This window comes from Mobula birostris, chromosome 5 (genome assembly GCF_030028105.1).
Source record: "Mobula birostris isolate sMobBir1 chromosome 5, sMobBir1.hap1, whole genome shotgun sequence".
NCBI lineage: Eukaryota > Metazoa > Chordata > Chondrichthyes > Myliobatiformes > Myliobatidae > Mobula > Mobula birostris.
The window spans coordinates 86,311,349-86,329,383 of NC_092374.1; the positions used below are offsets into that span (position 1 = coordinate 86,311,349).

Here is an 18,035-nt window from a genome sequence, read left to right on the forward strand (position 1 = left end):
CCCTGTCCCTGCCCCCTTCCCACTCTCAGTCCACAATAGAGACCCAGATCAGAATCAGGTTTATCGTCACTCACATATATCATGAAAGCAGTTTTTTTGCAGCAGCAGCCATAAAATTACTACAGTGGTGTACAAAAGTCTCATGCACCCTACCTATACATATATGCCCAAGACTTTTGCACAGAACCATATATCTTATCGTAATTTACAGTTTTTTAATTATGTATTGCAATATACCGCTGCTGCAAATCACGAATTTCACAACATACGCCGGTGATCTGATAGCGGATTGTGAATGCAGGAAACATGAAGTGCAGGGGTCAGTGTGGGGACCGCTGCTTTTTACGTGAGATGTTAATGATCCAGGCGATGAGACTGACGGCCTTGTAGCCACATTTGCAGATGATACCAAGACAGTGTTGAGGAAGCAGGGCGTCTGCAGAAGGACCTGAACAGATCAGAAGAACGACCAAAGAAGTGGCAGATGGAATATAGTGTCAGGAAGTGTATGGTCATGCACTTTGGTAGAAGGAATAAAGGTGCGGACTATTTTCTAAATGGGGAACGGATTCAGAAATCAGAGGTGCAAAGGGACAAGAGCCCTCCTGCAGGATTCCATAAAGAACTTAAATATAAAAGCAAGGATGTAATGTTGAGGCTTTAGAAGACGTTGCTCAGACTACTCCTGGGAGTATTGTGAGCAGATTTGGGCCCCATATCTAAGAAGGGATGTGCTGGCATTGGAGAGGGTCCAGAGGAGGTACAGGAGAATGACTTCAGAAATTAAAGGGTTAATGTATGAGGAGCGTTTGATGGCTCTGACCCTATACTGCTTTTACATTCTACTCCTCACGAAATAAATGCTAACATTGCATTTACCACTGACCCAACCTTAAGGGAATGCTGGGTATACATTTATGTACAGGTTTTCATAAGTTCTATTGAATGTCTTTATTTTCATGTGAATGCCTGCAAGAAACTGTATCTCAAGGTAGTGTTCAGAGCTGCTTCCGAGAAGGTGCAAGTTCCTCCTTTTTCATCTGAACACTGAATAGTGTTTTAAAAAGTTCCAGTCATGAGGACATGGCTATTTTTGTTGGGAGGAGAATGTAATGCCCTGCTTAAGATTTCTACTGCTATGCTGTGAGGTATTTTTATTTTAGCAGTTTTCCATAAAAGCAGTGTGTCCCACTCATAAGATTGTTTTGGCTTTGTCTAAGGAGATAAGGAGACATGTTGCCCAACTTAGGAATGCTCTGTCAGCCAATCAGGACAGTCTGGGTACGTGTTGTGACCCAGTGGGATGCAATGGAAGATTCTAGAGAGCTGGGCGGGATCGGATTTCTGAAGGACAGTAATCTGGTTTCGATCTTTTGACAGCAGCTGCAGAGCGGGGCACAGGGAAGATACCCGCCAAATGTTGTTCGAAGTAGAGTCCCCGTTCTAAGAAGTGCTTTGTGCAGACGAATGGTTCCAAGGAGGAAGGGCCAATACTCCTGGGTTATCCACTTTGTTCAAGATGGTCTTCGAGGGAAGGTCGAACTGTGACTGCTGTCCTTCACGTAGAACATGGGTTCCATGCCTGAGTAAAGTGACACACCCGGCTACTCCAGAAACGAGCTCCAACGTTTATGTGCACATTAGACTGGTTTAACTGTAATGGGCCCTTTTACTCTCCTTTTGTTTTTCCTGTTAACTGTTTGATGTAGTTGAAATGTTGGTAAGTATACTTTCTTTACAATTTTTGCCAGTGTATGATCTGTCATTTCCTGGAGAACACTAACTTTGCATGGGACAGTATTTACACAGCATTCACTACAATTCATGACCCTCCCGGAACATCCCAACTTTCCTGTTTGGTTGAACCCCAAATCACACTGACCCAAGACATATATTGCTAATGAAAGGTGACCTTCTCATGGGGCTTTAGCAGAGTTAGCTAACACGCCAACTTTGTAATGAGCCCCAGAGAGAGGAGTTCAGTAGTGTGTGATGTCATATAGGTACTTCGATAACAAATTAATTTTATAATTTGGTGTGAGAAGAACAACCTAGGAGCTTGCAGATGAACCAAACCCCTCCACAAATACACGACTCCTCCGCAGACAGAGTTAAGTGCACCAAGTTCCTGGGAGTTCACATCACAGACGACCTCACCTGGTTCCTCAATATCACCTCCCTGGATAAGAAGGCACAGAAGCTCCTCACTTCCTGAGGAGATTGAGACAAACAAGGCTCCACCAACCATCCCCTCCCATCTTAACTGAATTTTATAAGAGCACCATTGTGAGCATCCTGACAAGTTGCATCTCCATCTGGTACGGAAGCAGTCAAGCATCGGACCGGAAGTCCCTACAAAGGACTGTGAGAACGGCTGAGGATCATAGCGGTCTCCCTACCATCCACTGGGGCATTAGGGACATTAGGGATATTTATCAGGAGCGCTGTGTACACAGTACCTTTAGTATTATCAAGGATTCCACTCATCTGTTCAACGTCCTCTGACTTTCTACCATCAGGCAGGAGACTCCGATGTATAAAAACAAGAACGGTCAGGATGGGAAACAGTTTCTTCCCTCAGGACATTAGGCTTCTGAGCTCCCTGCCACATCGTATTCAAAGTGTTACTGGTTAATCTGTTCTGTACCTTACAATATTTAATATTAATGCACTTTAGTTTGTTATTTCTGTGTGATTCATCTGTAGGTTTTATCTGTAGCTTCATAAATTATGATGTGTTCCGAGTACTACTGTGCTTTACACCCTGGGTTAGAGAAACGTTGTCTCATTTTCCCGGGACCCCCTGTAAATACAGACATACTCCCTGGGTTACATACCTCTATATAGTTAAATGACAACAAACTTGACTTGACTTTATTTCTATCTCCTACGTTTTCTAAAAAAAATCTTGTTTGGGGAGTGGGATGTATTTCAGACTCAAATATATTTCAATAGCTGAAGGGGTGGAGAGGTTGACCACTGCCCCCCACCACCCCGGCCAGTTAGGGATGAGCTGCAAACAGTCGCCACCTACCCGATTGTAGATGAAGAGGCTGAGCTGGTCGTGTGGGTAATCCAGAGTAGTGAGGCGTCCCAGGAATTCCTGGAAGAAGGGGGTTGGTTGGAGGATGAAGACACCAATTGTCACATGAGGGTAGTCCTCATCCTGTGGGACAGCAACACCAGGGTCAAGCACACAGAGAATTTCATCAATCCTACAGCCTACAACACCCACAGACTCACTGCACCCACTGTAAGTACTGACACACACCCCGGGACCCCTGTAAATACCAACACACACCTCGGGACCCCTGTAAATACTGGCACACACCTCCGGACCCCTTGAGAGCACAGACACACTCTCCAGGACCCCCTATAAACAGAGACACACTCTCCGGGACCCCTGTAAATACCGACACACTCCCCAAGACCCCTGTACATACTGACACACTCCCTAGGTAACCAATTTAAATACTAATATGCACCTACAACAAACAGAGCAAATGACATAGACAGAGGAAAAGTCTGAGAGTGGGGGGGGGGAGGCAGAACAAATGTGTACACACGAGCGCACTGTCATGCACAGACACGTGCGCGCGCGCGCGCGCACACACACACACACACACACACACACACACACACTCATGCACACTACCCCTCGCATGCAGACTCACAACTGTGCGCTTTACCTGCAGCTGTGAAAAGTCCAACATGTCTTCGTCGCAGATCCCACATCCGGTCTCGTGTGTCCAGGCATTGGGAATATAGTTTCCCAGATAACTGAGCTGGAGCTGAGTGAGAAAACATTTTACAGTTCAGTCCGGAGTGTTCGGGGAAGGGTAGGGACGAGGGTCCGTGGCACTGTAGATGCTGCAGCAAGGTTAGGGTTAAGACAGGGTGGTCCCATTCCCATTTCGACACGTCAGTCCATGGCCTCCTCTACTTGCTGCAGTGAGCCCACTCTCAATCTACCCAGTCAGAGATTCAAAGCACATCTATTATCACAGTATTAGTATGTAGTGTACAACTCGGAGATCGGTCTTCCTCACAGACAGCCACGAAACAAAGAAACACCATGGAACCCGTTCAAAGAAAACATCCAACATCCCATGCAAATAAAAAATCAAATTGCACAGACAGCAAAAAAATTAGTGAACAACACACAGAATATCAAACTTCAGATGTTGAGTCCCTCCCCCTTCCCTTTTCAATTCCGCACGCTGGCTCCTCCCTCACCGCCTCTCTCCTATGGCGTACTCTCTTCCCCTATTAGATTCCTTTTCTCCAGCCCTTTATCTTTTCCACCTATCACCTTCCAGCTTCTTTCTTCATCCTCCCTCCCCCACCCACCTAGCTTGACCTATCACCTTCTAACGTACTCCTCCAACCCCCCCACCACCCCCACCTTCTTATCCTGGCTTCTCCCCCCTTCCTTTCCAGGGTGTCGGCCTGAAACACCCTCCTGACCTGCTGAGTTCCTCTAGCATTTTGTGTTTGTTGGCGCCAGCAAACACCAGTACCTCTGGCGACATCTTCCCCGATGTGTCCCTAACCTAATCAAGGGAAAATTTACAAAGACCAATTAACCTACCAACTGGTATGTCTTTGGAGTGTGCGAAGAAACCAGAGGAAATCCACGTGGTCACGGGGAGAACATACAAACTCCCTACTTGAAAGTGGGTCCACAGGCTATGGAATCAGTTCAGTGTTGAGGTGCGCGAAGTTATCCATACCAGTTCAGGAGCCTGATCGTTGAAGGGTAACGACTGTCCCTGAGCCTGGTGGTGTGGGACCCAAGGCTCACGTACCTCTGTCCCGATGGCAGCAGCATGAATACAGCGTGGTCTGGATGGTGAGGGTCTTTGAAGATGGATGCTGCTCACAGATAGTGTGCAGTCAACCCAGGCAAGTAAGGACTTTGAACAACAAAGCTTCCCTTTGCACAGCAGGGGACCGGAGCCATTTGGCATCCAAAATAACAACGTAACTGAATATAAGCTACACACATCAACTAGGGGTCAATTACCTTTCTGGCTTCAAAGTGTCATTGGTTTTCATGTTTTATTGACTTTTCATACCTGCTTTGTGAATAACTGGGTGTTGGGGTGGAGATGCGTCTCTATCGAAGGAGGTGTAAGGCGCTCCTTCCCTCTGCTAGCCTGCAGGTCTCCCTTAGGCAAGGTGTGGTACTTGCTTAGCCACACCCCCCCTCACCCCCACCCCCAATCAGGGTCACATAAAAACATGTGAGCAGGTGGTGGATGGTCGATGAGCATATCATAAATCCTGGTTATGCGACCACTGACGCCAGGCAGACAATCTTTGAAGAGTATTGATAATGGCTGGGGTCACCTGTCTTGTCCAGACACTGCACAGAAAAAGGCAATGATAGATAGATAGATAGATAGATAGATAGATATACTTTATTAATCTCGAGGGAAATTTGGTTTCGTTACAGCCGCACCAACCAAGAATAGAGCGTAAATATAGCAATACAAAAACCACAAACAATCAAACAACAAAATGCAAACTATGCCAGATGGAAAATAAGTTCAGGACCAGTCTATTGGCTCAGGGTGTCTGACCCTCCACGGGAGGAGCTGCACGTTCGATGGCCACAGGCAGGAACGACCTCCCGTGCCTCCAAGTGTTGTATCACGGTGGAATGGGGCCGAAGTCCAACAGTAAAATGTTCAATATCCGGTCTACAAACATGTTCCTCGATCGTAATACACCCCGGATTGCACATCCATTGTTAGCCAGAACAGTAAGCACCCAACTCCTTTACGCTTACCGCTCTCGGTGCACTTCCGGTCAGCCGGAATGGTATTACCCACCGAACTCCTCTTCTCCATAAGTCTCTGTTGTCTCGACCTGGTCCTCTTTCCTCAGCTTTGTGATCCCCCTCTGTGTGTTTTCCTCCGGATTTCAGCAAGGGTGTCCACCGCTCTGTTCGCTAAGCCAGCTGGGATTTGCTGGTCCGTGGAATACACAATGCGACCTTGCTTCTGTCCCGCGTGTCGGGATGTAACCATTTCCAGTGCTAAAGAAAACCCAAATAAAACTCTCTCTACCAGCATGTTAGAGAGGGTGCAGCTTCGACGTGTTACCGTGAGAAAAAAAACAAAAAATAACGTAAATTAAAAAGTAAGAAGAAGAAAGTGGCAAACCACTTAGAAAAATTTGCCAGTAAGAATCCTGGTCTTCAGCTCATGATTGCCCACAGCGTATGACACGGAACATGATGTGACAATGATGATTGTGAATGGTGATTGATGTTGCAAGTAAGGAATTCGAACATACACGGTTCACCAATTGGTCAACATCTGTAACTGCTAGTCAATTAGACTCACAGAGTCATACCGGAGTACAGCACAAAAACAGGTCCTTCAGCCCATCTAGTCCATGCTGAAAACCATTTAAACTGCCTATTTCCATCCACCTGCACCGGGACCATAGCCCTCCATATCCCTCCCATCCAAACCTCAAATGTTGAAATCAAGCTCGCATGCACCACTTGTGCTGGCAGTTCGTTCCACTCTCAAGGCCCTCTGAGTGAAGAAGTTTCCCCACATGTTCCCCTTAAGCTTTTCACCTTTCACCCTTAACACATAGCCTCTGGTTGTAGTCCCACCCAACCTCAAAGGAAAAAGCTTGCTTGCATTTATCCTATTGTAAGGGGGTTTCGTCTTTTACTGCGTAGGCTAATTAAAATGGCTTCTTTGTTATGTTATACTTGGGAATGCTTCTTTGTTATGTTAAACGCTGAGAAAGCTTTTGTGCTAGCAGCTTATTTTGGGTTAGGAGTATGATAAGAATATGTTACGAACCAATTGGGATAGTTGTTATGTTTTTGGTGTACTTGAAGATACTGTATGCGTGGGGTTTTGGGGGGAGGAGGCAGGAGAGAGAGTGACAGAGGATGGACCAGGTGCTGTGATGTCCGCTAATGGGGTCGGACCCCGAGGAGGGCGTTCGGTGAGGAGATGGAGACGGACTCATGTGGAGCGTCTGGTTGACCACCGTTGTTGGTCCCAGGCGGCCGGTCGAGGTGGTCCGAGGGGTCGCAGGGTGAAGAAGAAGGGTCCTGAGCGCCAACTGTTGTGCACGAAGAGATTGAACTTTGATAAGTGTGGCACCTTTTAATTTCCTTTTATATTTTATTCTCTATTAATTATATAGTTCCAGTAATATCTATAAACTGTAAATCGTTTAATCGTATATGGTGTATTGTCTGTTATTTGGGCGGGGTGGGGTACATCACACAGCATCCACACAAACTAATTACCCAGTTTGGCGGGGCCGAGGACTATTTCCCTAGACGACAGCCAGCCAAGCCCCCGGGGGGCTACACTATCTATACCCCTCAATTTTGTATACTTCTATCAAATCTCCTCTTAACGTTTTACGTTCCAAGGAATAAAATCCTAACCTATTCTATCTTTCCTTATAACTCAGGACCTCCAGACCTGGTAACATCCTTGTAAATTTTCTCTGTACTCTTTCAACCTTACTTACATCTTTCCTGTAGGTAGGTGACCAAAACTACACACAATACTCCAAATTAAGCCTCACCAATTTCTTATACAACTTCCACATAACATCCCATCTCCTGTACTCACATTGTTCTCATTGTGCACAAGTGAAATACAACGGTGACTAGGTAACGAGTGCCAGTTTTCAGAGGCCAATTAATCGGCGACACAGTGCAAGGCCACTTAATAGATTTTTGCAGGAAACTGGCAAGTCAGTCTCTTCTAGTCAATTAAAACAACGACCCTGCTCCCTCTGCCCCTCTGCCCACAGTCAACTTGGATTCCCTGCGAACCGATCAAATTGCCTACCTTCAACATTTGATATGGATTGCAACTTTTTAAACTTTCATGAATGAGGCTTTTGATGAGAATTATGAGGAATATATTTTATTTGAAAGTTCAAAGTAAATTTTTATTATCGAAGTATATTAAAGGCTTATCAAAGGTATTACCAAAGGCTTTTCATCATATGGAAACACCACTGCCCACAAACAGAAAAGTCTACAGGAAGTGGTGGATATAGCCCAGTCCATCGCTGGCAAACTCTTCCTCACCATTCAGCACATTTACATGGAGTGCCACCACAAGAAAACAACATCCATCAACCAGGACCCCAGCCACCCAGGCCATGCTCTCTTCTCACTGAGAAGGAGGTACAGAAACCCTAGATCCCACACAACCGTTCAGGAGCAGCTACTACAGGTTGAGTACTCCTTGTCTGAAATTCCAAAACCCAAAGAACTCTGAAATCCGAATTTTTTAAATTTTTGAGCGCTGACGTGACATCACAAATGGAAAATTCCATAGGACACTGGGGAGCTTCTGAGCCGATGCACAGGTCTTTGCACACCACAGACAGTTCTGAGAAGTGACCTCACAAATGTAGTGAACAGAAGTTGAGGAAAAACAGAAAAACACTGCATAAAGCAAAAAATGAAGATCTCAGTCATATATTATCAGCAGAGTGAACATAGGCTGCTTAAACATATGCTGATTATGAAACAAGCAAAAATCTATCTCACTGGACTAAAAACTGAAGGTAATTGTGAATATTCAGCAGGCTGGTTGCAGAAATTTAAGGAACAGCATTAAATTTTCAAAGCGTCTGCTGATTATAAAAATTTAGCAACAAATCTACAAATCTGATTGTTTTTATGTCTTAAGAGAATGGCATTAAATTTTTAAAGCTTCACTAATGAAAATTTAACACCAGAACGAGTCTACAATGTTGATTTTTTTTTATACCTTACAAAAAAACTAATAAAAAAGTAAAATGCAAATATCTGGTGTCCCAACATTTTAATTCCGATTCCAATTCCTGATGAGTCAATCAATAGCCTCTTCTTGTGCCAAGATAAGGCCACCCTCAGGGTGCAGAAGCAACACCTTATAATCAGTCTGGGTGGCCTCCAACCTGATGGTATGAAAATCAATTTCTCCTTCCAGTGAGCAAATCTTTCCCCCCCACCCCCGCCTTCCTTTATTCCCCACTCTGACCTTTCAGTTCTTCTCACCTGTCTATCACCTCCCCCGGGTCCCCCTTCCTTCCCTTTCCCCTATGCTCTCCTCTCCTATCAGATTCCTTCCTCTCCAGCCCCTGACCTTTCCCACCCACCTGGCTTCACCTATCTCCTCCCAGCCAGCCTCCTTCCCCACCCCACCACCTTTTTATTCTGGCGTCTCTCTCTTTCCTTCTCAGTCCTGAAGAAGGGTCTCAGCCCAAAACGTTGACTGTTTTCTCTTTTCCACGGTTGCTGCCAGGCCTGCTGAGTTCCTCCGGCATTTTGTGTGTATTGTTACAAATACAGCATTACTGTAAACTCTTAATCAAAACACGGCATCATAGGCAGAGACTGAAAGCCTGATGTGTTTGTTGTTGTCGTCCAACAGCTGACTCTGGTATTCTCCCCAAGCTGCTATGCTGCTTTTGTTATTCTGCACGTACTGTAAGAAAAGACCATAGGGCCATAAGATATAGGAGCAGAATTAGGCCATTTGGCCCATTAAGTCTGTTCCCCCATTTCATCATAGCTAATCCAATTTTCTTCTCAGCTCTAATCTCCTGCCATCCTCGTGTATCCCATCATGTCCCGACCAATCAGGAATCTATCAACCTCTGTTTTAAATATACATAAAGACTTGGCCTCCACTGCCACGTGCGGCAATGAATTCCAGAGTCACCACTCTCTGGCTATAGAAATTCCTCTTCATCTCCGTTCTAAAAGGGCACCCCTCTATTCTGAGGGTATGCCCTCTGGTCTTAGACTCCCCTCCCACAAGAAACATCCTCTCCACATCCACTCTATTGAGGCCTTTCAAAATTCGATAGGTTTCAGTGAGATCCTCCCTCATTCTTCTGAATTCTGCTGAATACAGGCTCAGAGCCATCAAACACTCTTCCTATCACAAGCTGTTTTCATTACATCAACGGTATGTAATAATTGTTGCTGTTAAGTACATACATATAAGACAAAAAGACTGCTTACTGGTAGCCCATAAATTCAGTCAGAAATTGCAGTGATCCCAAGCTATCTCATTATATATTCCATAAACCAAAAAATCGTAAAAAACCAAAACACTTCCACCCCGAGAATTTCAGATAAGGGAGTATCAATACATTAAAGCAACAAGTTTGATTCCATCTGGGGAGTTTATCAGATGAGTCATCCTTTGACGCTGGAAGCAGATGCACAATGAGGTACAACTGTGCGTACACGGAACTATAAATTCCATCCTCGTGGTTGAAAGTGCCTCGGGACATAGGAACAAAACTGACTGGGTTTCCGGTAGTGGAATAGACTGCAGCTCCGCAACACACCAGCAAAAGAAAAATACCCTTTAGGAATGCAACCCTACTTGTAACGCAGATTCAATGGGAAATGGGAGGTTTGTGCGAAACAAACGCACAATACAAATGCTTTTCTTAGGAATGCGTCCACCTTGGTGTAACATAGAGATCAACTGTTCAGTGACAGACCCATCCCCACCAGTACAGTACCCCGGTGTTATACAGTGACAGACCTGTCCCCACCGGTACCGTACCCCGGTGTTATACAGTGACAGACCCGTCCCCACCAGTACGGTACCCCAGGGTTATACAGTGACAGACCCATCCCCACCGGTACGGTACCCCAGGGTTATACAGTGACAGACCCGTCCCCACCAGTACCGTACCCCGGTGTTATACAGTGACAGACCCATCCCCACCGGTACGGTACCCCAGGGTTATACAGTGACAGACCCATCTCCACCGGTACGGTACCCCCGGGTTATACAGTGACAGACCCATCCCCACCAGTACTGTACGCCAGTGTTATACAGTGACAGGCCCATCCCCACCGGTACCGTACCCCGGTGTTATACAGTGACAGACCCGTCCCCACCAGTACAGTACCCCGGTGTTATACAGTGACAGACCCGTCCCCACCGGTACTGTACCCTGGTGTTATACAGTGACAGACCGTCCCCACCGGTACCGTACCCTGGTGTTATACAGTGACAGACCTGTCCCCACTAGTACTGTACCCTGATGTTATACAGTGACAAACTCAACCAAGCAGGCCCATTCTCAGCTCTGCTGCCACCCACCCTCCATTGCCCACCTCTCAGCCCAGTGTTGTTGGGATCCACTTACCTTGGTAGGCCCGTTGCCATGGATAATCACTGGTAACGTGTCCTGGGCAACGTTCCGTACTCTGGCCTTCCCTCTCTCAAACTTCAGAACCACTTCATCTTTGAGGCGGCAGAGAAACAGTTAAAAAGAACAACACCGAGGTAAGAGGACATTCGCCCATTGAATTCCTGCAAGCTCTGGGGTCCAGCAGGCCTGGCCCCAATTAGTCTTCCCACAGAGCTAGCCCATCCCCTTCAGGGGAGCAGATGGATCATTTCTTTTGACAGATTTTCCTTCTTCTGATATCCCTTGAATCTTTTGTTCAAAATGTTAAATCTTTGCTTCCTCTAAATGTTGTGGTGGTCGGCAAGCTTGGCAATTAGCTTGCAGACGTTTCATCACCAGTCGAGATGACATCGTCAGTGCACAGTTGTTGGTGTTTCTCTCTGGGAGTGCTCGTGTTTATATAGGCCCCCATTCACTCCCCTCAGTCCTGACTCTATTTGCTCCTGTCCTTTGGCTCTATAGCGTCGATTTCAATATGTTTGTTTGCAGATTTATCAGAAGAGAACCATGCTTCTAAAGATTCTTACGCCTGCTTTGTGTTTGGCTTGTCACTGATCCCAATACATGAAAACCAAGGAGGACACCACTTTAGCTCGGATATGTCTTCTGATAAATCTGCAATCAAGCAGATCAAAATTGACACTATAGGGCCAAAGGACATGAGCCAATAGAATTCAAAGATCAACTGAAGGGGTGGCCAATCAGGACTGAGGCAAGTGAACGGGGGCCTATATAAACACGAGCACTCCCAGAAAGAAACACCAACAACTGCGCACTGACGATGTCACCTTGCCTGGTGATGAAACGTCTGCAAGCTAATTGCCAAGCTCGGTGAACACTGCAACATCAAACACCTCCACCCGAGCTACCGATACTCCCCACCGTCTTTGCCTCCTTGTTCCTGAAGCTACCCACCACCGGATGTCATTAGACCCGTCCCTCTCATTAACCAAACCTCCCCTCAGTTCCAGAGGGAATCGGTCCAGCTACTCCCCATTCCTGATGGCAGAGATGAAGGCCATGTGGCCCATCCAGTTGACACTAGCCCATTCAGTCCATTGAACTGACCATTAAGGAATAACCCACCACAGCACCCAGGGTAAATCCATGTCATCACACGTGGAATGTGCAAGACATACATACACATTCACACACACACACACACACACACACACACACACTCTGCCGGAGATCAAGATCGAACCCATGGTTCCTGGAACTACGAGGTGGTGGCTTTACCCACTGCACCACTGTATTACAGTGGATGGATAGATGGATGGAGGCTTTATAAGGCATTGGTCACATCAGTATGGAGTATTGAGAGCAGTTTTGGCCCTGTACCTAAACAAGGATGTGCTGGCTTTGGAGAGGGTATAGAGAAGGTTCACGAGAATGATCCTGGGAATGTAAAGGCTAAACTCGCAGGAGTTTAGGAGAATTGGCACAGTGGTGTGGGGCTTAGCACAAAACTTTTCAGCGCCAGGACCAGGCTCAACCACGTGGGTTTCCTACCACATTCTAAAGACGTACAGGTTGGTAGTTTAATTGGTCATCGTGCATTGTCCCACGATTAAATCAGGGGAATGCTGGGCAGTGTGGCTCAAAGGGGCAGAAGGGCCTATTCCGCACTGTATCTCAATGAGAGAAAATGGGGGTATGGGGCTTCTCATTGAAACCCACCGAATATTAAAAGGCCGAGATAGAGCGGACACGGAGAGGATGTTTCGTATGGTAGGTGACTCGAGGATCAGAGGGCACAGCCTCAGAATAGGATATCCATTTAGAACAGAGATGAGGCAGAATTTCTTTAGCCAGAGCATGCTGAACCAGTGGAATTCACTGCCACAGGTGGATGTGGAGGCCAAGCAATTGGGTATATTTAAAACGGAGGTTGACCCAGGTTCTTGATTAGCAAGGATGCCAAAAGTTCTGGGAAGAAGTCAGGAGATGGGGTCAAGAGAGAAAATAAACCAACTGTGATGGAATGGCAGACCCTACTTGATAGGCCCTATGGCCTCATTCTGCTCCTATCTATGGTCCTCAAGGTCCAGGCTCAGGCTGGGAAAGTGTCTACATCCATGATGAACAGCGGAGGACTTTCTCCCCCACCAGGAGCCCAGGAAGGTGAGGGTCAGACAGCAGGAGCCTGGAGAGGGAGGAAACTTGGAACTTACCTAGAGCACCATTGAGGTTCTGGAAAATCATGGATCGATGGTCGAGCGTTATCTTGTATTTTTCCTGCAGGAACAGAGATTGGAAAACAAGGAATGCTTTTGGGGCTTTCCACTCTGAGGCTGCTCTTCCCAGACTTCCAGAGCGAGAGGATGACAAAGGGTCCCAGGAGGGAGGGGAAGAGATTGGCAGGGTAGGGAGAAGGGAGCAGATAGCTACGCAACTGGTAAGTGGTTTATAAGTGGTAGAAGCTGTCCTTGAGCCTGGTGGCATGCACTTTCAGGCTTGCGTATCCTCTGTCCGACAGGAGGGAGGCAGAAGAGAGGACGTCCGAAGTGGCTGCTTGCTTAACTGAGGCAGGGGGAAGCACAGACAGGGTCTGTGGAGGAGAGAGATTGAACGGAAGTGAAGAGGGTTGGGTCGAGGGGCAGGTGGAGTTATCCTTCCCTCCTCACAACAGTGTTTCGGAGCTACTCGGTTCCTTGCACTCACCCGCAGCTCAGGGTTGAGGTAGATCTGGGTGTAGAAGAGCTGGTCATCGTCGTTATCCCTGAACTTCCACTGTTGAACAATGTCGTTGATGTCGGGAGCATATCCAATAAACCCTGGAGAGAGGGCAAAATGGGGGAGTGGGAGAGGCAGGTGGCAAAGGGGCAGGGAGGAGAAAGTGGGGGGAGGTAGTGAGGAGAAAGGAGAGGGAGAGGCAGAGAGGGGAAAGTAGGAAGAGGTAAAGAGTGGGAAGTGGGGAAGCAGATACCAAAGGAGTGGGGAGGTAGGGAAGGGAAAAGAGGGAGAAGGAGGAGGAGGAGGGAAGCAGGGAGGGTTAAATGGGAGAGGTAGGGAGGGGGAAGGAGGGGGGAGGTGGAGTGAAAGGGTGGGAAAGGGAAGGAGAAGCACGGGAGAGAAGAGCCAGACAGAGGTCAAGAGCAAATTACCACTCCACAATCTTCACCTCACCCCCCTCCCCGTCCCTGTAGCTTCCCCAGCCAAACCCCACGTGCCTCCACACACCAACACCCCTCAACCACACCCACCCCCCACACCCATGCATACATGCAGGCTCACGTTCAGAGACCCTTGGATCTACCACATCCCTCCTCCATTCCCCCCTCCCCACCAGATGAGGCCTCGGTTACCATCTCACTAGACCGCCAGCCGCCACACACCCTCAGCACTGTGCTCAAGGTGAGGCTGAGGGATGCCGGTACTGCTCTGGACGGTTAAACTTGAGAGGGTGGGCACACGCTGACAGAGGGCTTGTTGAGCGAGTAGGGCATCTTGGGGATTCGGCAAGAAAACAGAGTTGGACTGGAGGTAACAGAGCGAGGAAATTTATTTATTTTGAGAGAACTACAATACAAAAGCACTTAATGCTGAGCCTTTACAAGATGGTGGTCAGACCGCATTTGGAGTAGTATGAGCAGTTTTGGGCCCCATATCTTAAAAAAAAAGGATGTACTGGTATTGAAGGGGGACCAGGAAAGGAGCCTCTGGTTGGACCAGGGGGTTCCCAACCTATTTCATGCCATAATCCAGTACCATTAAGCAAGCGGTCTGTGCACCCAGATTGGGAAGCCCTGTCTGGACTCTATGCAGTGATGCCAGGATGAAAGGGTTAATGTATGAGGAGCACGGAGCACTTGATGGGTCAGGGCCTGTACTTGCCGGAGTTTAGAAGAACGAGTGGGGGCGGGGGGAGCTGCAAGTTGTACTGAAACCAGATACAGTGCTAGATAGAGTGGGCGCGGAGAGGATGCTTCCAGCAGTGGGAGAATCTAGCCAGAGGGCAGTCTCAGAATAGAGGGGCATCCCTTTAGAACAGAGATGAGAGGGAACTTCTTTAGCCAGAGAGTGGTGAATTTTTGGGATTCATTGCTGCAGGGCTGTGGAGGCCAAGTCGTTGAGTGTATTTAAAGTAGAGGTTGATAGACTCCTGATAGTCAGGGCATCAAAGCTCATGGGGAGGAGGCATGAGAATGGGGTCGACAGGGATAGCAGCTCCCATGGGGAACACTGGTATTGACCGCCCATCGGAAGCTCTCACCTCCGGAGTTGAGATATGGCTTGCCGCTGTGGACAGGTGGGTAAAGGTCCTCCAAAGACTCGTCCGGCCACAGGAACTCCTCGGCTGCGAAGATCACCTTGTGATTAAAGTACAGGAACTTCTTCAGCAGCTCCACGGGCGGGCCAGCGAAGATGACATCATAACTGCAGGACCAGACAGAGCAACACCATCACTGAGCAACGGGCCGTAGCCCCGAGTTCTTCGGCTTGAATGGGGCACTTGTACAGGGCAGAGACAGCTCGGTGGAACCAGGGATCACAGTCTCCAAAGGAAAGATCAGTGATTCAGGACAGAGATCCAAGCAACATGACTGGATCGAGCCTCCCCTCTATGGACTCTGGACCTTGTCTACACTTCTCTCTGCCTTGGTACAGCAGCCACCTTACCCACTCCAGAAATTCTCTCTTCTATCCCCTACAAATGCCTGAAAGCATGTACCACCAGGCTCAAGGACAGCTTCTATCACACTTTTTTTATCAGTCTCTTGAACGGATCTCTAGTGCAATAAACTGGACTCTCGGCTTCTTAATCTACCTCATTACGATCTTGCACTTTATCACTTACCTGCACTGCAAGTTTTTCCATTGGACCATAAGACATAGGAACAGAATTAGGCCATTTGGCCAACCGAGCCTGCTCCGCCATTCAATCAGAGCTGATCCTTTTTTACCCTCCTCAACCCCATTCCCCAGCCTTCTCCCATAACTTTTCGTGCCCTGTCCACCAAAAAGAATCTATCAAACTCTGCCTTAAATACATACAACAACCTCCTCTGGATCCTCTCCAATGCCAGCACATCTTTTCTTAGCTGAGGAGCCCAAAATTGTTCACAACACTCAAGGTGAGACCTCACCGGTGCCTTGTAAAGCCTCAGCTCACATCCCTCCTCTTGTATTCTAGACCTCTTGAAATGAATGCTAACGTTGCATTTGTCTTCCTCAACACTGACTCTATCTGCAAGTTAACTTTTAGGGTGTTCTGCACAAGGATTCCTAAGATCCTTTCCATCTCTGATTTTTAGATTTTCTTCCCATTTAGAAAATAGTCTGCACATTTATTTCTACTACCGAAGTGCATGACCATGCATTTTCCAACATTGTATTTCATTTGCCACTTTCTTGCCCGTTCTCCTAATCTGTCTAAGTTCTCCTGCATCCTACCTGTTTCCTCAACACTACCTTCCCCCCCCACCAATCTTTATATCATCTGCAAGCTTTACAACAAAGCCATCTATTCCATCAACTAAATATTTGGTACACAGCATAAAAAGCTGTCCCAACACTGACCCCTGCGGAACACCACTAGTCACTGGCAGCGAATCAGAAAAGGATTCTTTCATTCCCACTCGCTGCCGTCTACAAATCAGCCAATGTTAGTAACTTTCTAGTAATACCATGGGCTCTTAACTTAGTAAACAGCCTCATGTGCGGCACCTTGTCAAAGGCCTGCTGAAAGTCCAAATATACAACATCCATTCCATCCCCTTTACCTATCCTACTTGTAATCTCCTCAAAGAATTCCAACAGGTTCGTTAGGCAAGATTTTCCCTGATGGAAACAATGCTGACTTTGTCCTATCTTGTCTTGTGTCACCAAGTACTCCATCACCTCACCTTTAACAATTGACTTTAACATTTTCCCAACCACTGAGGTCAGGCTAACTGGTCTATAATTTCCTTTCCGCTGCCTTCCTCCTTTCTTGAAGAGTAGAGTGACATTTGCAATTTTCCAGTCATCTGGCACCATGCCAGAGTCCAATGATTTTTGGAAGATCATTACTAATTCCTCCACAATCTCTACCGCTACCTCTTTCAGAACCCTAGTGTGCAGTTCATCTCATCTGGGTGACTTGCGTACCCTTAGGTCTTTCAGCTTTTTGAGCTCCTTCTCCCTTGTAACAGTAACTGCACTCACTTCTCTTCCCTCACAGCCTTCAACATCTGGCACTCGGCTAGTGTCTTACACAGTCAAGACTGATGCAAAATACTCACTTAATTCATCCGCTATCCCTTGTTCATCTGTTATTATCTCTCCAGCCTCACTTCCTAGCGGTGCTATATCACTCTCATCGCTCTTATTTTTAACATACTTGAGAAAGCTTTTACTAACCACTTTGATATTGTTTGCTAGCTTGCTTTCATCTTTCCCCTCCTAATGATTATCTTAGTTGCTCTCTGTAAGTTTTTAAAAGCTTCCCAATCCTCTATCTTCCCACTAATTTTTGTTTTGTTGTATGCCCTCTCTTTTGTTTTTACATTAGCTTTGACTTCGCTTGTCAGCCACGGTTGTACTATTTTACTGTTCGAATATTTCTTTGTTTTTGGAATCTACCCTGCACCTTCCTCATTTTTCCCAGAAACTCATGCCATTGCTACTCTACTGTCATCCCTGCCAACATCTCCTTCCAACTTACTTTGGCCAGCTCCTCTCTCCTACCACTGTAACTTCCTTTACTGCTATGTCAGACTCTACTTTCTCTCTATCAAATTTCAAGTTGAACACAATCATATTGTGATCACTGTCTTCTAAAGGTTCTTTTACCTTAAGATCCCTAATCACCTCTGATTCATTACATAACACCCAAT

The 18,035-nt window shown here is 46.8% G+C and overlaps 1 protein-coding gene across 1 annotated transcript in view; it reads right to left on the bottom strand.

Annotated features, from left to right (window-relative positions):
- The window catches only part of LOC140197833 (multifunctional procollagen lysine hydroxylase and glycosyltransferase LH3-like), a 121,134-nt gene that overhangs the window by 39,040 nt on the left and 64,059 nt on the right, over positions 1 to 18,035 (bottom strand). The window contains exons 4-9 of the mRNA XM_072258311.1: positions 15,431 to 15,594; positions 13,879 to 13,991; positions 13,389 to 13,452; positions 11,170 to 11,267; positions 3,690 to 3,791; positions 3,035 to 3,166 (exon numbers count right to left, since the gene is read on the bottom strand). Coding sequence (XP_072114412.1) covers positions 3,035 to 3,166; positions 3,690 to 3,791; positions 11,170 to 11,267; positions 13,389 to 13,452; positions 13,879 to 13,991; positions 15,431 to 15,594 — 673 coding nt within the window. The remainder of the gene's footprint in view (positions 1 to 3,034; positions 3,167 to 3,689; positions 3,792 to 11,169; positions 11,268 to 13,388; positions 13,453 to 13,878; positions 13,992 to 15,430; positions 15,595 to 18,035) is intronic.